Genomic DNA, 26,312 nt, shown 5'->3' with positions numbered 1-26,312 from the left:
ATCCTAATATCCATTGTTTTAGCTATTTCTCACAACCTTGCTTCATCTATAAACTTGACAAACATGATTTCATCGAAGTACTTGATTTTTAATTTTAAATAAAAAAGGACCAAATATACCATAACACCCCAAAGCCCTCCAACAGGTACACATGAATCCATTAATCATCATGTTTCTAACAACAATGATAAAGGCAGGCTCCTCCATTCTAATGCTTAGAACTACAAAAGGCATGACCCATACTTTTAATAGACAATTGATCTCTGGGGCAGGAAGGCATCAACTATGGCAAATAACCTTACTGAAGAAACCCGCCTCTATTCATTTCTGAGGCTTTCTATAACCAACTATTGTATTATTTTTTTGACAAGTCAATGGGGTAAATTACTTGCCCAAGGTCTCACAGCTAGGCAATTATTAAACGTTTGGGGTTGGATTTGAACTCAGGTCCTCCTGACTCCAGGGCCAGTAATCTATCAACTGTGCCACCTAGCTGCCCCTATAGCCAACTATTAAAAGCAGAGTTTAGAGTTTGAAGTTAGCATTACTCAAAGGGTCATTTATGCAGTAGACCTTGTGCTGTCAGGAGTGAAAGATAACCAGATAAAACTTATGGAATATCAGGAGAGTTCCCTAAGTCTTATGTGTAATGTATATGTTATATATGTATATTATTTGTTCTCCACCGGGAGAATCTTGCTCCATGAACTCTCTTCCATGCTGACAGATTCATTAGACTCAGCATATATCAAAGTAATTGGGCAGTGATGTTGCAAAAGGTTAGTGAGTTAGCAATAGTTGAATCCTAACACCCTCTGAATCATTAAGTTTGCTTTTGAGCATCACTTTGTCAAAAGTCTGTGGACTTTTACAATCAGAAATTGTTGGGACCTTGAATTCTTTGTGTCCAGACATTCAACTATTTCTAAATTTAGCCAATTATACTATCATCCAGTCCATGTTTCTCTAGTATGTTTACAAAGATATTAGTGTAAATGTTTTATCAAATGTTTTGCTGAAATTCACAAATACAAAGTCTATGAAATTCTCCTCATCTACCACATAAGTAACACTATCAAAAGAGGAAATGAAGTTAGTATGGCATCACTTGAGTTTGGTGACTTATGATAATTAAAAGTGATCACCATTTGCTTTTCTAAAGGCTCATATGTCATCTCCTTAATAACTGATTACATAATTTTCTAGGAACCAAAGTTAAGTTTATTATCATCTTGCTAGAAAAATTCACCTTCTCCTTTGTGAAAAATCAAGCCATTTTTCTCATGCACAGTCCTATGGTATGCCTTCTTTTAAAAATCCATTAAATTTGGAGTCAGAATATAGGTATTTGAGTCTCAATTGTACCACTTCTTAGCTATGGACTCTTAGCCAGACACTTCACCTCTCTGGAGTTTCTGTTTCCTTCTCTTTCAAATAAAGATAATAATGTTTAAACTACCATCTCATAGGGTTGTAAAACTCAAATATTATGAAATCTGGAAAGCATTTTGTAAACCATAAAGTGTTATATTCATGTTAGCTATTATCATTATTTATGTAGCCAGTGGCTTCTTGGAGTGCAATGGCAGGCCAGATTGTGTAACTCCTTCCTCAACTCTTCCCCAGGGGAGTGGAAAAAAGTCACTGATCATGCACGGGGATGGAAGAAGAAGCCTCCCCAGAAAAACTAAGCAGAATTATTCTTTCCCTGTTTTGGGAGAGATACACCTTTAATCTTCTCACAAAAAAGATAAAAATAGAGTAATCAGGTGTGGGTGAATGAAAACCATGGTACTTGGGGTAAGCCAAGACAGTCTGTATGGAAAAGACATCATAACTAGGAGCCATCCAGAGAAAGGTGTGCAGCAGACTCAATGTGGAGACAGCAGAAGGGGAAATAAGAAATTTTATATGGTCTTGAACCTTTGCTGAAGTTTTTGGCACCAGGACCATACATGGATACCCTCCAGCTATATTTTGAATTTGGAAGAGTCCCAAATAATACTTATGATTGAAGAAATGGACATGGTACTTGTTAGGGTATTTTTTCTGCTTTAATACCAATTTTTCCTCAATGAAATGCTGCTCCAGGCATGATGAGCATCTAAATAAATAAAATAACCATTTATTAATCATGAAGGAGATGTCAGGCATTGATAAATGTCATGATTAAAAAGGCAATCAAAACAATCTCTGATTTCAAGAAGTTTACATTTTAATAGGTAAAGATCATACATGAAGAGAACTGGAGAAAGTAGAGAGAAGAGTGAATGCTATCTAGGACATGGACAGGTGGCTACTGGAGAATAACATGGACTGATTCTGGTGAGGATAAAGCAAAAGGTTCACTTCTCAGAGCCCAGCACCCCAAGATCACTGTTCCAGGTTCTGATGGGTGGGGAGAGGAAGGGAAATAAGGATGATGAAGTACAGTTGGCATAGTGTGGAGACAACCAGGGAGGAAATGGCCTAGTTAAGGGCAAAAGTCAAACTCAGTATATCTAGAGTACAGTCCTTCCTCTTTTACCTGAACTTGCCCTTCCTCCACATTTCCTGTTTCTATTAAGGGTACCACTTCTAATCAATCAAATTTAATATCTTGGAGTAATCTTCATCTTCTCACTCTCTCTCACCCATCATATCTAGTCAAGCCTTATCAGTTCTATCTCCATGCCATCTCTCATCTCTATTCCTGCTCTCTAATGACACAGCCACCTTCCTAGTTAATGTCCTTATCACCTCTCACCTAGGTTACTGGGATAACCTCTTAATTGGTCTCCTTGCTTCCTTCTATTCTCTCCCCTTTCCAATCCTTCCTTTCTGTAGCCACTACAAATAATGTTTGATCAGTCTGATGATGTCATTCCCCTCCTCAAAAACTTTTAATGGCTCCCCATTGCCTCTAGATTAAAATACAAATATTTCAACCTGACATTTAGAGCCCTCCAGGATATGGCTCCTACTTACCAATTCCAGCTTTATTTCATACTAATCCCTTTCAAGAACTCTACATTCCAGTCAAACTTAAGCATTATCCTAACTCAAAGTGATTTTCTTCATCAAACCATGTTATCTTTCTTTTCAAAAAGCCCCAGTGGCTCCATATCATCTGCATGATCAAATATAAAATCTTGTTGACTTTTAGAGCCCTTTAGCACCTGGTCCTTTCTTACCCTTATAGTCTTCTTACATTTTATTCTCCTCCATGCATTTCTATCTCCCATCTACTAAAATTTTTATTGACCGCCCCCAATATCTGAATCCCTCTGCTTTCTCATCTTCATCTCCTTATTTCCTTCAGATCTTGGCTAGTCTTATCTTCTTCAAGAAGCTTTTCTCCATTTTTATGCATCCCAGGCCCTTTCCTCTAACACTATCTCCAATTTATCCTGTATAGATCTTGTTTGTACATGTCTACCCCATCAGCTATGAGTTCCTTGAAAGCACCAATTTTGTCTTTTCATCATATTACTTGAACTTAGTACAGAAGCCTGTCCCATACTAAGTGCTTCATACACATTTGTTCACTAACTGACCTCAGTCCAACTCAGAAACGTACTGCCTATGTAAGCCTAAACAATCCTAATTTACCTCTGTCTACCTCATTTTTCTCATCAATAAAGTGGGAATAACAATGATATAATATTTATAAAGCATTTTACAAATTTTAAAATGCATTACAAATATTAGTTTTTACTACTATAACTACTACAATGATGACAATTACTTACTACTACTACTATGATCATTAATCTTCTTCTTCTTCTTTAAAAAGCCTTGCCCACCACCATCATCATGCAATACACACACACACACACACACACACACACAGCCATATACACATATTCCTCTCTTTATATACATGAAAAAGCTCAGGGTTTCAGACCCTGCCAGAGGGTTAAATGAACTTTCCTGACCAAAAAGGATAAAGGGCATTTATCAGATACTTGGTGTACCAGTCCATCACTCACAGAGAACATAGAAATATCAGAATGAAATCAAAGAGCATATAAAGAAGACAGATCACTGAACGAAGTTGATGTGTTACTGAAAACTTGGGGGACTTGTGTGGATAATTCCATAACCATAAATAAAATTATCCTCTCATCCAACACTATCAAACCTGGATTGGGGGGGTAAAGATAATAGAATAGAATATTTGAAAAAAAGAATATTTGGCTATACCTCTGACTACATGCCTCTTATGAATGAAAAATAATACCTATGTGCCTGCATATTGGGCACAGTCATCTCTTTACAAACATCCATATTTTCAAGACAAGACAAGGTGATCAGGGGGACAGTTCATCTAGATGGTTATTTATCTCTGCAATTTCTGGACCTTTTAACCAGCCCTGATTTGACCACCATCCATTATTAGAGCTAAGGGGAGGGCACACAGCTTTAAAATACAAAGTGAATGTTGGAGGTTGGGGGAGAAGTGTTAAGTATAATTTAAGAAAAAAAATATTTAGTCAGCCTCTACCCAATCCTTTTAACAGCCAGGAAAGGATGATTCCATAGATTGCTATTCAGGTCCACCTGTGTGGAAGGTTACCTTCCACTAAGCACGACCACATGTGTTCTCTTGACCTACTTCTCTTCCATTCTAGCCCACAATTCTACTCTGCTCTCCTCTGGGTCTGAGTAATTAGTGCCTCTCCCTCTGGAATGAGAAGAGTCTTAAAAAAAAACTCTTGGCTCCAAAAATATCCAATGAGAGTAAAACTGGCATTCACATAGAAAACTTGTTTATGAGATCTTTCCATCCCAGATTGACTCTATTTCTCAAATGGATACTAGACCTATTTGGACACAACACCAAGAAGAGCCCTTGGGTCCCAGGCAAGAATGCCTGGATCTCAAATATTGGTCAAATGCCACCCAGGGAAGTAGGGGTGGGTAGGGAATGAGTTCTCTGCTGCAGTAGAAAAAGAAGTGCCAGTCCCACTTATTGCCTTCTTTTTGGAAAGCAAGCTTCACAGAAGTAAGGACACTTGAACACGGCAATTTGTAGCTGAATCTCTTTCTGCTTCACATTAGCAACAAATAGAAATTGATGGGTTACCACTTCATCCACTCATTTAGAAGTGGGGGGAGAAAAACCTCAGAGCAAATGATGAATAACTGTAGGCATCTTATAAATTAAGCATCTTAAGGATATGAAACATTTTGCATTGCTGCTAAACAGAATTAAATTAAGTTTTGAAGTTTCAGTCAAAATGAATGGAGAAGAAGGGTGTCGGGGGGGAGCTGTGGAATGATTTAATTCGTTCTTTCTTTTATTATTTTTTGGAAGCATGTAGAGTTATAACTAGAAGGCAATAAAAAATGGAGAATATTGGAGAGGAAGTAAACAGGTCACTAGTCTGAGTGTTTTACTCAAGGAAGCTGTCAGCACAAATTTCCAGAGAATCAATACTTCCAGGTAAGGAAAACAGACCCAGCCTCTTTCCACATCTGCTTCTGACACGTGTTCCTTGGTATCTCTTATGGCAGGGCTAATAGTGCCAGGGATCTCACTCTCCTGTGTATCCTGTCCCCTTCTGGAACTGGCCTAAATGAAACCAGAAAGTAGGGGAGGGGAAAAGGTGCTTCAAGATAAGGGATTCTTCTGACCCAGAGAGTTGTACCATTCATGCCCTCAGAAATCAACTGAGGAAAACAGAAACTGAGACATCCCTCAGACACCCAGAATCATCCCTCTTTCCTAAGCAAAAACACCATCTACCTTCCCCACCCAAACCCACCAATTCATCCCTCTTACATCATTCAAATGTCTTTGGAAATTCTACCTCTATCACAAAGCCTTTCTGGATTCATCAAAAGACAGGTGACTTCATTCAGAAATCCCAAGCTTAGTTGGGCTTAGAATCTCTAGTGACTTCTCCCTTTGTTCTCCACATCAAACACTCCCTTTATTTGCCTTTACTGACTAGTTTCAGAATAGAAATAGTTGGCCCTCTTCACCTTTGCTCTAGTCTAATCAATGTTGCCCCATCACTGGACAGCCCTTGATGGATGTTCCTTAAATGCCAAAACCTGGGCTGACACTTCTAGGCAAAAAGGACTAAGGGCAGCAGTCCCTAGCCTCATAGGAAGTGGCAACTTAACATGGCTCTCTTCTAAAGGAGAAGTTCCATCAGGGCACAGGGCAGACCCAGCAAACTCATTCTGAACAGTGTCTAGCATGGCACCAAAGCACAGTAAAAGCTACCAAACTGTTATTCACAGACACTCTGGGCACACAATTGAGTTTTTTGTTTGTTTGTTTTACTCTTCTCTTGATAAGGTCTATGCTGCCTCAGTCTTCTTCATACTTAGCTCTCAATGAACATCACCTTCTTTTTCCCCTCCTCTTCTCTGTCCCCCCGAAGAAAATTAATAAAGCTTACCAATCCTCAGAGCATGTGGACTGCTGGTGACTGTCATGAGCCATACCAGAAGGAGCACCAGAGGCGCCAAGACCCGGGGCATCTTCTATGAATCCTCATGGAGCCCTCCACTGGTCCGGGCATGACATAACTCTGCAAGACAGAGAGGGAGAAACTGGAGTAAAGGCAATTAGGTGGTGCACTGGATATAATTCTGGACTCAGGGTCCAGGAAGATTGGAATTCAAATCTTGCCTCAGCTATTTACTAGTTTTAAGGCTCTGGGCAAATCATTTAAACTCTGCCTCAGTTTTCTCATTTATATATTGTAGATCAATGAGATAATATAGGCAAAACACTTTGCAAAACTCAAATTGCTAGCTTTTATATTATTATTATTACTATTGCTATTGTTGTTTTGTTGCTATTGCTATATTATTATTGTTGCTTCTATTATTGTCACTAATAGGAGAAGCCCATTTCACTTCAGCCCCAATTCCTATGCAGAGTGGAAAAGAGAATGGGAAGTACCCTGTATCAGGAGTCAACAGATTTGAGTTCTCCTGTCATTAACTTCATGTGGAAACCTGAACAAGCCACTCCCCTTCTCAGAGTCTGGGTTTCCTCCTTTATAAAATGGAGGTAAAAAGGTTGGGTTGGACAGATATGGTCTTTCTGATGATAAAAGACACTGATTCTAAAGAATCTCATCAGTCTCAATTCCAAGGGCATTTCTATAGGTCAATTCACCTGCTAAACTCTTCCCAGAGAAGGCCTCTCAGGATCAAATTGTGCCCCAAATCAAAGCTTCTATCTTTCTGGACCAAGATGATGATAAAAAAGGATGGCCCAAGGCAAAGCTGTGAGTTCTGGGTATTACTTTTTTTTATCCCATCTCCATAAGGTACCAAGAGCCTTTTTAGGGGCTACCTAGGTTGTGGTGCTTATTGCTTACAATCTGGGTTAATCTTCATTATCCAGACATTTGTATTTTAAACCTTTTTTGTCTAGGTTATAGGACCTCTAAGACTTGTTCCACAGTACTACAGTGAAAGGGATAGGTGTAATAATAAATTGAAACTTTTTTATTGCCCCTGAAATTTCATGTCCCCCACTTTATGTGATCATGAAGGAAGAACAAATATTTAGCTTATTCAGAGAGAATAAGGGATAGAACAGATCAACAATCTGTTGGGTGAAATTAGAGCCCTAGCTTGTCTTCTAGATAAAATCATATCTCAGCAAAGATCTATGTAAAGATAAATGAGATGACATAGGCAAAGCACTTTTCAGAATTTAAACTGCTAGTTTTATTATTATTGTTATTATAAAATACCACTAGGAGGACTCCACTCCACCTCAGCTTCAAGTCTTAGGCTGGGTAACATGGAATGGAGAGAACATTCACAATTATAAGCAAATTAAAGGAGCATGGGATATTTTACCTGTCAAATCTGTGGATAAAGGAAGAATTTATAAGCAAAGAAGAAATAGAAAACATTATGAGATATAATTATGAGATACGAGATAATTATGAGACATTATGAGATAATTTTGATTATCAAATTTAAAAGATTTTGAACAAACAAAACCAATACAACCAAAATTAGAAATAAAAGAAGAAATTAGGGGAAGGAGAAAAATTTGTAACTATGTCCAAAAGCTTTTAAAACTGAGCATATCATTTGATCCAGGAATACCACCATTAGGTCTGTATCCCAAAGAGATCATGTACACAAATATTTATAGCACCTTTTTTTGTGGTGACAAAGAACTAGAAATTGAGAGAATGTTCATTTGTTGGGGAACAGCTGAACAAGTTGTGATATAGGAATGTAATAGAATATTATTGTGCTATAAGAAATGATGAAAAGGTGAATTTCAGAAAAACTTGGAAAGACTTACATGTCCTATTACTAAGTGAAATGAGAGAACCAGAACAATAACCACAGTAACATTGTACATTGATAAACTATGATTGACTTAGCAATCCAATTATTTAAGACAATTCTAAAAGACTCATGATGGAAAATGCTATCCACAGTGAGAGAAAAAACACTAGAATCTGAATGCAGAACAAAGGATACTATTTTTACTTGGGAGGTTTATTTTTGTGACTTTTCCCTTTTGTTCTGTTTTTTGTTTCTTTTACAATATAACTAATGTGGAAGTATGTTTACATGATTACACATGTATAACATATTAGATTGCCTTCTGTCTTGGGGAGGTGCTATGGAAAGGAAGAAGGGATTTAAAAAACCTTGAATCTCAAAATCTTATAATAATGAATATTAAAAACTAATTTGTATACATAATTGGAAAAATAATACTATTTACAGAGATAAATATTTGGTTGAAAATAAAAAGCTAAAAAAAAGAAAGAAAAACTAGGGGAAAATGTTTATAGCAAGTTTCTCTGCTAAAGGTCTCATTTCTCAAATATATAGAGAACTGAGTTAAATTTATAAGAATATAAGCCATTCCTCAATTTATAAGTAATCAAAGGGGATGAATGGGCAGTTTTCAGAAGAATAAATAAATCAAAGTTATCTATAGTTCTATGAAAAATGCTCTAAATCACTAATAATTAGAGAAATGTAAATTAAAAAACTATAAGTAACATGTCACACCTATCAAAATGTTGACATAATATGACAGAAAAGGAAAAATGATAAATAATGGAGTTGTAGAAAAAGTGGGAACTTGGTGATAGAACTGTGAACTGATCCAATCATTTTGGAGAGCAATTTAGAATCCAAAGGACTACTAGGTTTATATCCCCAAAAACATTATAGAAAAAGAAAAAAGGCCTATATGAACAAAAATATTTACAGCAGCTCTTTTCATTGTATCAAAAAAAAATTGGAAATTAAGGGGATGAATTTTGGAATGACTCAACAAGTTGTAGATTATGATTGTTGTGGAATGTTATTGTGCTATCAGGAAATGATGAGCAGGATGCTTTCCAAAAACCCTAGGAAGGCTTACATGAACTGATGAATGGACAGAATGAAATGAAATGGACAGAACCAGGAAAACTTTATACATATTAACAGCAATTTTGTACTGTGAATCACTTAGCTCTTCTCATCAATACAATGATACAAAACATTTCTGAAGGACGTAAGATGAAAAATGCTATCTACTCCCACAGAAAAAAACTAATGAGTTATGAGTGCAGATTGAATCATGCTTTTAAAAAAACTTTATTTTTTGTCTATTTCTTTTGTAACATGACTAATATGGTTTACATGACTATACAAAATGTTTATTTTCTTAAGGAGGAGGGAGTGTAGAGGAGGGAAATAATTTAAAACTTAAAACAAAATTTAAAAAAACTTAAAATTTAAAAAAATTTAAACTTACGTTAAGAATGTTTGGATGTAATTGAGAAAAATAAAATCAAAATAAAATAAAGGAAACAAAAGAAAGAAAGAACAGTGACAACATGAAGAATCTTTAGGGAAATGTGTCTCCATGGACAAGAATGATGATTATGGGGAGGAAGTTCCATGGAAAACATCCACTCAACTTGCATATGCTTGATCTTAGAATTTCTTAATGACAGTTCAGATCCTAATTCTGTCAACTATCTAATCATCCATCATCTAAATTTTTATTTCCCTCTTCCAGCATCATACAATCTCATTTCATCTTTCAACCCCGTGCCATCTCAAATTTATTCTTTGTCTTCTTAACCTAGTTCTAAGATTGGCCAGCCATTCTCCACTTTGTTGGGACTTGTCATTCTATAGTATGGTCCTTGGCTATTCTTCTCTTTCATAAGCAAGTAATAAAAATGTCTTGGCAATGACAGGAAGATACAGACTACTGAATTAATTCTTTGACAAATTGTCCCTTTCTTTCCTAACTTGGACAAGCTGAAGCAGCAGAGGTCTTTTCCACATTTCTAGTTACTGAGTAGTTTTAAGACCTGAAATATACTCCCTTCAGACCTTCTACTGGACATAATATGAGCTTACAATAGATTTGTTGAATAAATGAATTATTTAATTGATCATTTGGAAGAGGAAAAGGAAGAAGTTGGAATGTGTAAAAGGGTACTACATTTCCAGTCAAATCCCATTTCTGCTACTTAATGCATACAGTATATTAAAACTCTCTGGAACTGAGTTTCTGGAATAGAAGATTGGATTAGTTGACCCCCCTCCCAGAGATGTGCTGTACTATACTTGAAAATACATTGAACCTGAAGTCATAAACCTGTATTTAAATCGTGCTCAGTTACTAATTGTAGTAATCTAAGCAAATTATGCTATTGAGCCTCAGTTCCCCCCCCCTGTAAATTAGGGATAACTATATTGTTACTCACAGGGTAGGAAAATTCTCTTAGATATTATTATCATACTTGAGTCCATTTGGTCTCCTCCCCCAAAGTCCCCAGATGCTAAGAATACAAAGTATGTCCTCATTGTCCTTCAGGACCTGAATCTCTATAACCTCCATCTGTGCAGCATCCTGGGCAGAAAAGCAAACATCAGATGAATATAATAGAATAATATTAAAAAAAAAAACTCTTAGAGATACATGGGGGAAGTGCATAGGGAATACTATAGTGCATCTTGTGAGACCAATGGAGCTGTAGCTACTTGGCAGTCCAGCTTTTAACACCGTCTCTTGGTACATCTACACAAAGACTCTCAAGAGTTGGATGCGACATCAATGTATATTTAGTTGAAACCATAAATGTATATTAAAGTTCTTTCTATAACACATCCCAAAACATTCAGACTTTGTAAACCTAGAGAGAGGACAGCTCTTTCCTTATATCCACAGTTCCCAAACTTTGTTTGATGCTACCCTGCTGCCCTAGCAAACACACACAAGGACAGCAGGAATTTCAAATTTTCAAGGGGAAAATGGTGACTCTTATCTTGTTAGAATGCAAATGTCAATTGAATTATTTGAACTTAATCTAAATAAATAGAACTGCTTGATCTTTTCTTTTTGACTTGGAGACAGTGAAAAAAATTACTAAGTCAGTAAGGGCACCTTGAACTGAAAAAGTTTAGGAACTTCTGCCTTTTAATAATAATCAAGCCTAAATCTGCTTTTCTGTGACTTCCATCCATTGCTCCTATTTTTGCCTTTTGGAACCAAGCAGACTAAGTCAGATCCATCTTCCAAGTGACAGCTCTTCAAATCCTTGAAGACAGCTATTATGTTCTCTCTTCCCCTCCCCCAACCATGTCTTCACTTTTTCAGGTTAAACAAACTCAACTTAACCATCTCTGCACAGCAAAAACTTGAGACCCTAGAACATCCCCCATTGTGCCTGGAGGGAGGTGAGTGGAGAGGGAGGGTGAGAGAGGGTGAGAGGGATTGAGATTTTCAAGTATCAAGAAAAACTGTCACATTGATACAGATTATAGCTACTGGAGCACTGACAAAAAGAAGAAAAAGCCCTGTAAAAACTTGGCCTGGTTGTATAAAAGTAATACTAATTACAATCATTTAAGCCAACTACTTGCCATTCACACCTAATCACCATGCAGCACAGTGAGGATTATGCACACCCTTAAATATGTGTTAGATTAACTTTGTTGTAAGTTTTAATTTCAGCACTAAACTCTGGTCATGCCTATTCAGGCTTGCTTGCTCATAACTATAAAAAATTAAAAGGAACGCTGTCTGGGAGCCAGGGTTCTCAAATCTTCAGGCATGACCGAGACAAGATGATCTATCTCTCTGAGCCTCAATTACCCCAAAGTTAAATATGAATCATATATCTCCTCTCCATCCTTGGAATCATCCTAAAGAGTGCAAAAAAGCATGCAACACAATAACTTCAAAGTCTGAATATGAAATGTCATCTCATTAAAAAATAGAAGAGAAGGAGATAAGGTATTACGGCTGAAGAGAATTCTTAACTAAACATGGGGTAGAGGAGATCGTAAAAGACAAAATGGACCATCTTGATTACATAAAATTTAAGAGCGCTTGTATAAGCAACATTAATGAAGACAGAAGAGGAAGAAAAATAAGAGAATGGAAAAATATCTGGTAAATCTGTGTCTAATAAAAATCTGATATCCAAGAGATAGATGGTAGATTATAGATAGATGGACAGATAAGACAGAAGACATAATAGATATACAGAGATAAAAATATACAGAGATTGATATACACTCTACATGGAATTCGGGCACATATATAACAATAGTCATTCCACAATAGATATGTTCAAAGGATATAAAAATATTAAAGGAGTTCAAACTATAAATTATCATTTAAAAACTCAAAAACACTATAAGAGAAATTCAATTTTAAAACTCTGAGGCCTCATCTCACACTTTGAAAATGGGCAAAGGTGACATAAAATAAGAAAAGGCAACATCAAAAGACATGGGAAGACAGGTATGTGGACACATTATTGGTAGAGCTGTGAATTGGCCCAACCAGTCTGAATATTAAAAGCAATGCAATAAAAGTGACTAAACTTTGTTCATATACTTTGACAGAGGAATTCAACAATTGTATATTTACACCAAGGTGGTCAAAGAAAGAAAAATCTAATATATGTCCCCAAATTTACTCTTTGGAAATAAAGTGAATGTCCTTTCAATTTGTGACTAATTGAAAAAAATATATACTATATGGCTATAATGGAATATAATTGCCCCATAAAAATAAGGAATAGAAGGAATTCAGAGAATCATGGAGAGATTTGTAGGAATGCATGAAGAGTAAAATGAATACAACCTAATGAACAACTATAGTATAAATGAAACTATTTCCTTAAAGAGAGTTGATAAAAAAATAAAAAAGCAATGGTGACTCTCAGAACATAGATAATAAAAATTACCTCCCTTCTAATGGAAAAAGGTTGAAGGGGGCATATTAAGGCAGACTGTTGCATACACATATTACCAAATGCATTCACTGTATCAGCTATATTTACTTTATTTTAATTGTTTTGATTTTTTTCTTTGCTATAAGGGAGGACTCCATCCTAGAAGAGTGGTAGAGGGGTTCCAGAAATGACATGGTATATAGACATAAAGTGCTAAGACCAATACAACATCTTAAAAAGTAGAACTATAAAAGGTTTTTTTTTTTAATTAGAAGGAAGAGGCTCCTGGACATGTCTCCATTTCCTCTACTGTCAAATGGTGAGATTGAACAAGATGATATGAAAAGTACATTCTAGTTGTAGAAGCTTCTGATCCTACCTTTTTTTATGATTTCATTATTGAATATTCCCATTAATGTTCCAATTAATCTAGCCTGCACATGTAAAGCTGTGTCTTCCTTGATAAATCATCAAAATACTGATGTTAAGATAAAAACCTTCTTGTTGCTTGGCAGGCATATAGAATAGCACCTTCCAAACTCACACAAATATATGGTAAATTCCAAGGTGTTTAACAAGCCCAGGAAATACAGATGAAGTCAACTTGTGTTTAAGGATAGCAGACAGCATCCACACCAAGAAATCTCATGGGGAATATCACTAGAGATACCATAACAACATGTATATTTAAAGACAGGTTATAGGCTTTAGAAAGAAGATAGCAAAAAAAAAAAAAAAAAGATAGGCAGCACATTTAAAGACTGTTTACTCAAAGGGTGTCTGGGTCATTCCTGGCTGTACTGTGCCAGCATTTAGGACCTAGAGGAACAAGAAGGCATAAGATCCAAGAAAAAAATGGAAGAGAATTAACCTGCCCATCTCCTAAAATCTATAAGGTATGAAGGGTCACTCTCTGGGGAGAGAAGAGGTTAAGAGCATAGACAGTCCTTGGGGAAGGGGTGGGCCCCATTCAGTTAAAAGCATTTTCTGCCTAAGGACTAAGTTAGATATCTGAACAAGAATTTATGTAGTCTTCAGAAAGTTATCATGTGCTTTATGCCATGGCAGGTCATACTACTTCACCTTCCTCTGGCCTCTCAGTACTCAAAGTGGCAAAGAATCATACATCTAGAGCTAGAAGGAACCTCAGAAGTCTCACTTCTTCTATCATTTATTTGACAACTATGTTTATCCTGACTAACACTAAGCAATATTGGGAATATGTCATGAGAGCATAAGGAAGGAACTTCAGAAATTACCTATCCCACCCCTTTCGTTTTACGTATGAGGAAAATGGGAGCCAGAGAGTACTCTGCTCTCTACAGTGGTTGTTCTAAGCCTTTTCATCTCTTCCCAAGCTCTCCATGGCACTGGCTCCTCCCATCCTCTCAACTTAGGACCTCATCATAGTATCACCAAAACACTGAATTAATTCTGAGCTTCCCTTTCAATTTTTCATCTCACATAATTCAGGCATTTTTCCTTACTATCTTCTCCTTCATTTTCATCTTCAGTGAAAAGGTGGTCCTTTCACCTTACCAAGGCCATCCCCTATACATGTACCCTTGATTCATACTCTCCCATCTTCTCCAGCAAATTGCTTCCCCAACTATTTCTCTCTCTCCTTTCCTTCCCTCCCCTTCTTCCTTTCTCACTTCCTTCCCTTTAATCTTTACCTATTTATTGGGTCTCCCTAACTCTGGTCCTTCCCAGAGTTGTCAACAAATATGTCCGAATAGAGTTTTGGGGAGAAAAAATTTCTCATTTGAAGCGATCTTCAAATATTGATTCTCCCTTTTTTGGTTAAACTCCTTGAGAAAATCACCTACAATATTGCTTCCATTCCTCTCTTTTCACTCTCTCCTTCATCCTTTCGATCTAAAGTCCAGCTTCAACATGCAACTGAATTTACCTTCTCCAAAGAAACCAATGCTTTTTTAATGATGATACCCAGTTATTGTTCTCCCTCAGTCTCATCCTCTTTGAATTCTGCAGCATTTGACACCTTTGAACATAACTTTTCCTAGATACTAGCTCTTCTCGGCTTTTGTGACATTTCTGTCCTAGTTGTCCTCTTATCTGAATGACTGCTCAATATTCTTTGCTAATTTCTTCTTATATGGCATGCCCATGAAATGTGGGTACCAATGTTCTTTCCTAGGTCCTTTTTTCTTTTTGCTCTACCCTATCTTACTTGATGAGCTCATTAGCTCCCTTGGGTTTCACTATCACTTTTATGCAGATGAATTACTGATATGTATAGAGTTCTAATCTCTTTCCTGAGCTCTAGTCTCCCCAATCACCACCTTTTGGACATCTAAATTTGATAAGCATCTCAAACTCAAAATTTCCAAAACAGAACTCATTATATTTTCCTCTAAACCTTCTCCTCTACTAAATCCCCTATTCCTGTGGAGGAACTACCATCCTCCTAGTTACACTTGTTCTCGAATTCAGTCATCCTCAATCTCATCTCCTCTCTCCTTCTTATCTTAAATTTTGTTGTCAGATTCTGTTGTTTCTTCCTTTATAACATTTCTCTTATACATATTCTCCTCTCCACTCACACAACCATAATTGCAGTTCAAGACTTCATCACCTCTCACCTAGACTATTGCAATAGCTTTCTTTTCTTCTTGACTCAAGTTTTGCCCCCTATAATTCATCTACCATTCATTTGCCTAAGTAAATTTCTGGAATTTCAGTGACTCCCTATCATTTCCAGGATCAAATATAAAATTCTTGTTTGATATTTAAAGCTCTTCATAACCTGACCCCAGCCTACATTTCCAGTCTTCTTTTACTTTGTTCCCATCAGTAAAGATGCCAGTTACAACGTTACTATTCTCTAAATGTGGCCCCACTTCCCGTCAGATTTTTCTCCATTTTTGGAATATTTTGCCCTTTCACCTCCAACACCTCTAACTCCCTGGTTTCTTTCAAAATTCAATCCAAATCCTACTTCTTGCAGATGGCCCACAACATCCAGTCGTCTCAGCTGCTAGTGTCATTTTTCAAATAAACTTCTACCTATCCTGTTTATATCCTGCATAAAATTAGTTATTTATATGTCATCTCCTCCATTAGAATGGAAGCTCCTTGAAAGCAAGGGCTCTCTTTTGCCTTTCTTTCTACTCTCTGCCTGGAAAACAGTAAATGCCCTAGAAATGCTTATTGACTCATCGAGGGTCCAAGGGGTAGAAATGACAACCAGTTACCAAAATATAAGTAAATTAACAGAATCAATTAAAACTCAAGTTCTCTGATCTTAGATGCAAAGCTGTAATAAAGCAGCTTACCTCTCTTGGGTTTACACTTTCTCAACAGTGAAATGAGAGGAATAGATTAAATAAAGAAGTCTTCAATCTTTTTCAGATGGGTGAGTGACTTTCTATTTCCCTGAGGACCTAAGGCAGGGATCCTAAGTATTTTTTTATGTGTTGTTGGTCCCTTTCTTAATCTGGTAAAGCCCATGGGTCTTTTCTAGAAATGATGTTTTAAAATGAATAAAACAAGATTACATAGGAAGCCAATTATATTAAAATATAATTATCAAGTTCTTGTTTGTTTGTTTTTTAATTCATAGACCTAAGGTTAAGATCATCAGATTAGTAGGAATGTCAAAATTTTTCACCCTTGGGGAAAAGAAAGTTGGTGACTTTTGACCTTGCCAGAAACACAAAAGAGCCAAAGTGCCATGGGGGATGCCTATGAATGACCAAGCTGATTTTCCTTCCAATTCAAAACCTCTAGGATTCTCTTGAATTTTACTTTTCATGTTTCAATATGCCTTATCTTCCCAGTAAGATTGGAAGCTAGTTGAAAGTGGCACTACACTTCTGTGAGATCTCCATAATATAAGTGCTCAGTAAATGTGTATTATGGAGGAGTCAGAGCAAGCAGAGTCAGGTACTGGATTTGGAGTCAGGAGAACTGTGGATGTGAGTCTCAGTCCTGTCACTAATGAACTAAGTTAACTTTGAAGTTGGATGATGTAAGGATTGGACAAGATTTATTCTAATTACCTTCCAATGCCAAGAACAGTAGCTGAACTTCTTCAGTTTAGATGCTAATATTCTCCTCCCCTCATCTCTCCTAAGCCCCTTTGATACTTTCTCCCTCACTTTTCCTCAAGGGGCTATTGCACTATTAATTATGATTTTTTTCCCCTGGGAAAACACAAAGGGAAGCTATAGTAACCAGATGGGGCTCAAGATGGGGAGGGCAGAAGAAATCTGAGGGGCAGCTGGAATAATTACAGGTCTTTTCACAGCTGTGGGAACCTGATTATGTTTTATGATGCCACAGACTATTTAAAATAAATGAACCTGGACTTCTCTGCTGATTCCCTGTCTCTGTCCCTAGATGAGAGACTCTAAGCAGATGGAGAGATGACTAAGTCATACAATCACACAATATTAAAACTAAAAAGGCTATTAGATATCATCTAAGTCCAACATATCTCAAAGTGTGCTCTGAGGACCTCTGAGGGTCCCCAAGACCTTTGGGAGGGTCTGAAAGGTCAAGATGATAATTGACTGTTAAAATAACTCATATTTTCAACTATATGTTGGTATGGGGCTGAATTTTCTTCATATACTTTAACCACAACAAATCACAACAGACTGAATTTAAAGCAGTCATGGGAATTCAGTTTATCACTCAATAAGCCAGACAATAAAGGCAAAAAATATGTGAAAAGTGCCATTTTCTCACTAATTTTTGTTGTGGAAATAGAATTTTATAAAAATGTTATTTATGTGCATGTGTAATGGATTTATTTAAATGAATTAATACATATTTTAAAAAATTTATCAGTTTTAATTTCTAATGTGATGAATTTCAAGAGATGATCCACATAAACAAAAACTCTTTGGGGTACTCATAAATTTTAAATGTGAAGAGACCTGGAAACTAAAATGTTTGAGAGCTACTGATCTAGTTCAACCGCTTACTTCATAGAGGAGAAAAATAAGGCTCTGAAGACTCAAACTCATTAAAAAAAAAATCTTAAGGGGGCAGCTAGGTGCACATTGGATAGAGCACCAGCCCTGGAATCAGGGGAACCTGAGTCAAATCCAACCTCAGACACTTAATAATTGCCTAGCTGTGTGACTTTGGCCAAATCACTTAACCCTATTGCTTTAAATAAAGAAAATATTAAAAATTTAAAATTTTTTTTAAAAAAGACTCAAACTGGGGCGGCTAGGTGGCGCAGTGGATAGAGCACCTGAGTTCAAATATGGCCTCAGACACTTAATAATTATCTAGTTGTGTGGCCTTGGGCAAGCCATTTAACCCCATTTGTCTTGCAAAAACCAAAAAAAAAAGAAAAAAAAGACTCAAACTCAGGGCTTCTGAATCTATTTCCAGTAGAAGAAGGATCAGGAGTAGAAAGAATCTGCCCACTGCAGCAATAGAAGAGAATTAATACATGGTCTCACTGGTATCTTGGCTTTCTAAAGATGAAAGTTAGGATCAAACTACTTATAGAAATCACAGAACTAGAAGAAGAAATCTCAGAAATTGGCTAATCTATTCCTCCGTTTTGTAAACTCAGTGCACCTGTCCAAGGCCTTACACATAGTAAATGAACTTCTATATATCAATGGCTCTAAACTTCCTCCTGTATGTACTTCCAAACTAAGTCTATTTCTGCTTAACCCTTATTTCTTATTATTTTCTGAACTCTTATTCATTCTAAATTGCTTCTAAGTCTTCCCATAGGACCATGGAATTACAACTTTGAGAGTTGAAGAGGACTCAAAAAGCCAACTAATCCAACCTCTATTTTACAGATGATGGAACCAAGATATAAAGAGATTAGGTATGCACTGTTGGTGGAGTTGTGAATTGATCCAACCATTTTAGAACTATTTGGAACTATGTTTAAAAGGCAATCAAACTATGCATACCCTTTGATCTAGCAGCATCATTACTAGGTCTATATTCCAAAAGGAACATTAAAAATGGGAAAAGGAGCTACATGTACAAAAAATACTTATTAACAGCCATTTCTATGGTGACTAAATATTGTAAATTGAGGGGGTACCAATCAATTGGGAAATGGCTGACCAAGCTGTGATATATGAATGTAATGGAATACTATTGTGCAATAAGAAATGATGAACAGGTAGATTTCAGAAGAAACCTTTAAAGACATATGAATGGATGCAAAATGAAATGAGCAGAACCAGGAAAACAATGTACACAGTAACAGCAACACTGTGTGACAATAAACTATGAATGACCCAGTTCTGCTCAGTAACACGAGAAGTCAAGAAAAGTATAAACGACACCTGAAGAAAAATGTTATCCAAATCTAGATAAAGAATTCATGAGCTCTAAATGCAGATTGATCATATTTTTTCAATTATTTTATTTTTTCTCATGAATATTTTTCTTTTGATCTTTTTCTTCTTCCACAACTGAGTCTAATATGGAAATATGTTTTATATGATAGAAAATGTATAAACTAGATCAAACTGCTTATCATTTTCAGAAAAGAGAAGGGGAGGGAGAGAGAAAAATTTGGAAATCAAAATCATGTAGAAATGAATACAAAAATTTTCATGACTATGTAATTGGGAAGAAATTTTAAAAATACTATTAGAGAAAACTAGGTGGCAAAGTGCATAGAGCACTGGCCCTGGAGTCTTGGAGGACCTGATTTCAAAACTGACCTCAGATAATTGATACTTACTAGCTATGTGACTTTGTGAATATTACCCCATTACCCCACAAAAATAAAAAATAGAAATAAAATGCATTTATAAAGCCAAAAAAATTATAATTGGGATGCTAAAAAATAAAGAGATTAGGTTATTTATCCAAGGACATTCAAGGAGTATGTGGCAGAATCAGGATTTGAATTTACACTCCAAATTCAGCGTTCTTTCCGTTTTTCCATGCTGGTGAAATACTTATTTCAATATTTCTCTATTGATCCATGTAACTCTTCACCTTCAAAATTTTGCTCAATACTCACTTCCTCCAGGAGGCCTATCTTGACTAAATTCACCCAGGCCAGTCATTCATTCCTTTTGTTCTTTTGAGCCCTCAGTGCTCATAAATTCACTTGACATGGTTGAGAGGACTGCAATTAATCTGTTATCTCTATGTGGCTGTTGTATGCATTGTTCTCCCTCATTATTGTTGATAGTAAAGATTTGGGCAAGCATTCGATTAGGATTTAGGAGATAACTGATGATAGTAATGGATTATATTTAAAATTTATATTTGTAAACTTTACAATTTACATTCATTATCCTATTGACTTTCTTTGGACTATGAGATCTTCAAAGGTGTGATACTTATGTCATTTCTCTCTGCATCTCTTATGGATGCCCAGGATGAAAAGCTATACAGAGAGGGCATTCAGCAATGTTGATTATACTGTATGTCAACCTCTTTTAAAATTGTCTTCTCACAGTTTGTTATTCAAGGAGAAGGAGGAGGAGACATGAAGACAGGGGCAAATGAGACCTTCTTAAAGGGAAGGAGCCTGTTAAAAAGTACAAAATTAAAAGTAAATCATCCTTCCTTTGTGAGCTCAGAGGCATGCCAGTGGCAGTAAGGAAATGAGAACAACCAGGGAAGACAGGGAAGAGCAGGACTGGCTCTTGGTGGTGAAAAATGTCCCTGGCATTTATCTGAGGCCATCAGCCTGGGTCTTGGGGGAGCCACCTCCTAATAGAGGGGCCACGTGAGCTGGGAACTTTAAAATAGAGCAAGAAGGAATTGGCACATTTAGGGCAAAGGAACCTTATGGACTGGGGGATAAATAAAATATCGGGATTCAGAGAAGAAAGACAGAGGGGAATGGAGAGACAAAGACACACACATACAGAGACGGAAAGAGAAAGAGATAGAAAAAGCACAGAGATGTAGATGGATATATAACTCAACAGACAGACTAATGGATGGATGGATGGATGGATGGATGGATGGATGGATGGATGGATGGAAGGAAGGAAGGAAGGAAGGAAGGAAGGAAGGAAGGAAGGAAGGAAGGAAGGAAGGAAGGAAGGAAGGAAGGATGGGTAGACTGTAATTAGGAAGGGGATGCTGTTCTTCACCTCCAAATGACCATGATTTGTTGGCCCCTGCTGCTGCAAGACTCACTCTTAGAGGGAGCACATTTCACCCTCCTAGGAAGAGTGATAAATGACACAAATTAGGATTGTTTAGCTTGGAGAAATCTAAGTAAGACTAAACTTTGAGAATGTGATGGTACAGAGATCTTATACAGAGTATTCTAAAATTCTTAGAGCAGTTGTAAGCAAAGTAGTACCCTAAGACTTTTGAGATGTTTTGTATTAATATTTCCACAGAAGATAAAATAGGAGGAAACAAGCTCCATCTGATTCAGGGTTATCATTAAAGAACTCTGAGGTGAGTTGTTGGATTCCAGAGATCCAGGAAGAAAATCATATCAGCTCTTCCATTTTGCATCTGGTCTGATTTATTTTGCTATGTTTTTGCTGTCCTGATCCCGTTAGAGTTTAAGCTTCTCAAAGGTAGGGACTGTGCCTTCTTCCTTTATTCATCCCAGTTTCTCTAGGACAGTAAGCCTGAGCACACAGAAGGTACTCTGGAAAGGCAAAACAGTATAAATGAATTAATGGAGAGGTCTTTCCTTATCCAAGTCTCTCAAATTTATCAATAGCTGGATTACCCTGATCTGCATAATTCTTCACTGAAGATTTGTATCTAAAGGGGGACAAATGCAAGGATTTTTTTAGAGATTTCAGATGCCCAAGCAGACTTAAAGTGATCTTTAATAAACAAGTCCATGAATTAAGTGCCTACAATGTTCCAGAAACTCTGCTTTCAGTCTGCAAGGAACTAATGGGATATACCAACTGCTGATCTTCCTCTGAGCCCTGCTGCATCCTGCTAGGCACTGCCACTCTACCTACCCATTAGCTTCAAAAGATCAGTCAATGAAGAGATGTGTATACCTCAAGCTAACACAGAGTTAGACCTTTCTCTCCCTCATATTGCCTTAGAAATTCTCATCTGGGAACCTATACCCTTCCACCATCCACCCTCCTCTTGCTCAGCCACAAACACTCACCCTTTCTATCTGCCTTGTCAGTGGCTTGTCAGTAGCTCTCCAGTCTTCGACAAACTACAGCTGATGTCAGTGGCACATAACACTGCTACCCTAATGGAAATGGTATTGTGGGGACATTTATTCCTGAGTAAATTCTAGGCTTCTGGGCAGGCGTTAGGTGAAATGAAGGAATAGATAATCCCTAGTGAGGATTTCTGGGCTTGAAGCAATGCAAACCACAACATGCTGCCAACTGAAATTGGTAGTGATGGTCCTGAGACAATCTTTTTCTTTGGAAATTGAGTCTGGACTTCAGCAGATACTACAGACTAGCCCGAATGAGTTTCCTTCTCCCTCTGTCTCAACTCTGCTGAGAGCATCCTTCATTAACAATGCCAAATGACTAAAGTCTTTTCTTTGGCAGTTATAATAGACTTGTGAGATGCTATGGAAACCAAAGACAAGGACAACTAAGGGACTAGGAATTTCAGTGAATTGAAAATCCAGAGGTTGGGGATTCTAATTCCCATCTCTTAACTGGCTTGCAGTATAACCTAGGATAAATCACTGCTCCTCTCTGAAAATATATATTCTGTTTTGAGATAGTAGTATCCCAACATGAACTAGCTTCCTAAGACTATTACGAAAAGTGGTTAATAAAAATGAGAGCATGATTATGACCAGGAAGAAAAAAAATGTTTTAAATATAAACAATGGGGGAATCTTGTTTTCTCCTGCAACCCCACAAAAACCCAGCTGCCTCTGGGGTAGATCCTACAGAAGACACTGATGCATGACAGAAACCATTGTTCACTCAATCAAGTACATCTCAAACACTTCCTATACTAAATACTGAAGGGGGAGTATAAAGTATTGCTCTCTGTCCTCAAGGGACTTGTGGTCTACTTTGGCAGATAATACTTCAACAAATGAATTTGAAGATAAAAAATATAAAAGAAGGCAAGAGTTATCCCAAGGTAGCCATAAAAACATTACTAAATGAATGGTTAGGCAGCAAGCAACCATATAGGCAAGAATTTGAGACATCTGAGAAGGATCCAAATGAGAAAAAGATTTGGATTGGGCCCAGGTAAAATTAGATTAGATGGAGAGGAAGGAAAAGAGCATTCCGCGAAAGGTGGATTGGGATACAGGTAAGATCATAGGGCTTAGAGTTGAAAAAATATCTAAAGATTTCAATCCCAAGCTCCTTGCTTTACATATGAGAAAACTAAAGCATAAAGAAATGCGACTTGGTCAGAGTCATGCAGGTAGTAAATTGCAGAGCTTGGATTCAAACCTGTGCATCTAGACTACAAAAATGTATTGTTGTTAATATTGCTCTGATTAATGTCTGGTATTTATACAATACTTTAAGGTTTGAAATGTACTTTACATATGTTATCTCAATTGATCTTCAAAACAACCCTAGAAGGCAGTACTATTATTATCTTTATTATCTGCATTTTACAAAGAAGGAAGCTAAGGCTGAGAGAGAGAGAGAGAGAGAGAGAGAGAGAGAGAGAGAGAGAGAGAGAGAGAGAGAGTGTATCATCCCTAGAATTACACACCAAGTAAATATCTGCAGAGAATTCAAATGTAGGTCTTCCCGAAGATTCAGAGCTCTATATAATGCAAGATTATTGGAATATAGTGCAGGCAAATATTCAAATTTTCCTCGAGTACTCTAGATCTCTTTTTCCCCAAATTCTGTTCTTTTTTGTTTGTTTGTTTTTTTGGAGGACAAAGGGTTAAGTAACTTGTTCAAAGTCACACAGCTATAAATATCAATTGTCTGAGGCTGGATTTGAATTCAGGTCCTTCTGACTCCAGGGCTGGTGCTCTATCCACTGCACCACCTAACTGCCCCCTAAAAAACCACTTGAAACAATTAGTAACTTTGGCAAAGTAGCAGGATATAAAATAAACCCATATAAATCATCAGCATTTCTATATATTATCAACAAAGTCCAACAGCAAGAAATAAAAAGAGAAATTCCATTTAAAGTAGTTGTAGATGACATAACATAGTTGATACTCTACCTCCCAAGACTCACCCAAAAATTATACAAAACACTTTTCATATAAATAAAATCAGACCTCAACAACTGGGAAAATGTCAATTGCTCATGGTTAGGTTGAGCTAATTTAATAAAAATGGCAATTCTACCTAAATTAAATAACTAAGTGTCTACCAATCAAGCTACAAAAAAAAAATATTTTATTGTACTAGAAAAATAAAAGCAAAATTCATCTGGAGGAACAAAAGATCAAGATTATCAAAAGAATTAATGAAACAATGCAAAACAAGGTGATTTAGCTATACCAGATTTAAAACTATTATAAAGCAGCAGTCATCAAAACCTACTGATAATAGCTAAGAAATAGAGAAGTGGATCAGTGAAAAAAATTAGGTACAAAAGAAACAGTAGTAAATGACCATGGGAATTTACTGTTTCATAAACCCAAAGACTAACTTCTGATATAAGAACTCATTATTTGACAAAAGCTGCTGGAAAAACTGGAAAACAGTATAACAAAAACTAGTTATAGACCATTATCTCACATCCTATACCAAGATAAGGTCAACATGGATATAGGATTTAGACATAAAAGATGATACTATAAATCAATTAGGAGAGCAGGAAAAAGTTTATCCATCAGATCTATGGAATGGGAAAGTTTGACCAAAGAAGAGATAGAGAACATAATAAATTGCAAAATAGATCATTTTTGACTACATTAAATTTAAAAGTTTTTGCACAAATAAAGCCACTGCAACCAAGATTAGAAGGGACACAGAAAGATGGGAAATGATTTTCAAAGCTAGTGTTTCTGATAAAAGACTCATTTCTAAAATATAGAGAGAATGGAATAAAATTTATAAGAATATAAGTCATTCCCCAATTGATAAGTGGTCAGTTTTCAGATGAAAAAATAAAACTGTCTATAGTCATATGAAAAAATTCTCCAAATCATTATTAATTAGAGAAATCCAAACTAAAAAATCTCTGAGGTATCATTTCACATCCTTCAGATTAGCCAAAATGACTAAATTGGAAAATGATCAGTGTTGGAGAAGATGTGGACCAACTAATGCACTGTTGGTGGAGTTGTGAACTGATCCAACCATTTTGGAAAGTAATTTGGAACTATGTACAAAAGGCAATAAAACTGTACATAATCTTTGATCTAGCAATATCACTACCAGGTCTTTATCTCAAAGAGATCATTAAAAAAGGGGAAAGGAATCACATGTACAAAAATATTTATAGCAGTTCTTTTTGCAGTGGCAAAGAATTGGAAATTGAGGGGATGCCCAACAATTAAAGAATAACTAAACAAGCTATGATATATGAATGTTATGGAGTACTATTGTTCTATGAGATATCATGAGCTTGTTAACTCCAATTTTAGAAAATCCTAGAAAGACTTGCATGAGCTGATGCTGAATGAAGTGAGCAAAACCAATAGAACATTATGCATACTAATAGCAACCTCTTGAACTGACCAACTCTAATCAATGAAATTCTTCTCAGCAGTTCAGTGATCAAGGTCATCCTGAAAGACATGTTATGGAAAATACCATCCACATCCAGAGAAAGAATTATGGAATCTAAATACATTCTATGCATTTAGTATACTAAAGCATTCTATGTCCACTTTAAAAAAACTTCGTTTATGTTTTTTCTTTCTGTCTCATGTTTTTCTCCCATAACTTCTAGTTCTTCTTTCACACTTGGCTAATATAGAAATATGTTAAATTTGATTTTACAGGTTGTTTACTGCCATGGGGAGGTGGGTTTGGAAGGCAGGGTGGTAGAAAAAATGAGAAACTCAAAAGTTTGTAAAGGATGAATGTTGAAAACTATCTTTGAATGTACTTGGAAAATAAAGGGAAAAATTAATGAGCAAGAAGTGATTATGAAGATATAAATATAATTTCCCCTTCCCCCTTTCACAACTGCTCATATAATGATCTCCAAATCTTAACAAAGTGAATTCTTTTGGATTATCCACAATTTTGGTTTATCCATGTCACAATTTTTCTTTCATTACTGTAGACA

General features: G+C 36.4%; 1 protein-coding gene across 8 annotated transcripts in view; it reads right to left on the bottom strand.

Annotated features, from left to right (window-relative positions):
- Positions 1–26,312, bottom strand: part of GRIK4 (glutamate ionotropic receptor kainate type subunit 4) — a 685,181-nt gene that overhangs the window by 429,935 nt on the left and 228,934 nt on the right. For all 8 annotated transcript variants that reach the window (XM_074215289.1, XM_074215290.1, XM_074215285.1 and 5 more), the window contains one exon: positions 6,396–6,527. In XM_074215289.1, coding sequence (XP_074071390.1) covers positions 6,396–6,477 — 82 coding nt within the window. In that variant the 5' untranslated portion in view covers positions 6,478–6,527. The remainder of the gene's footprint in view (positions 1–6,395; positions 6,528–26,312) is intronic.

The sequence above is a fragment of the Macrotis lagotis genome, chromosome 1 (genome assembly GCF_037893015.1).
Source record: "Macrotis lagotis isolate mMagLag1 chromosome 1, bilby.v1.9.chrom.fasta, whole genome shotgun sequence".
NCBI classification, from domain to species: Eukaryota; Metazoa; Chordata; class Mammalia; order Peramelemorphia; family Peramelidae; genus Macrotis; species Macrotis lagotis.
The sequence above is the reverse complement of the archived record's forward strand: the minus strand, read 5'-3'. Positions and strand labels throughout refer to the sequence as shown.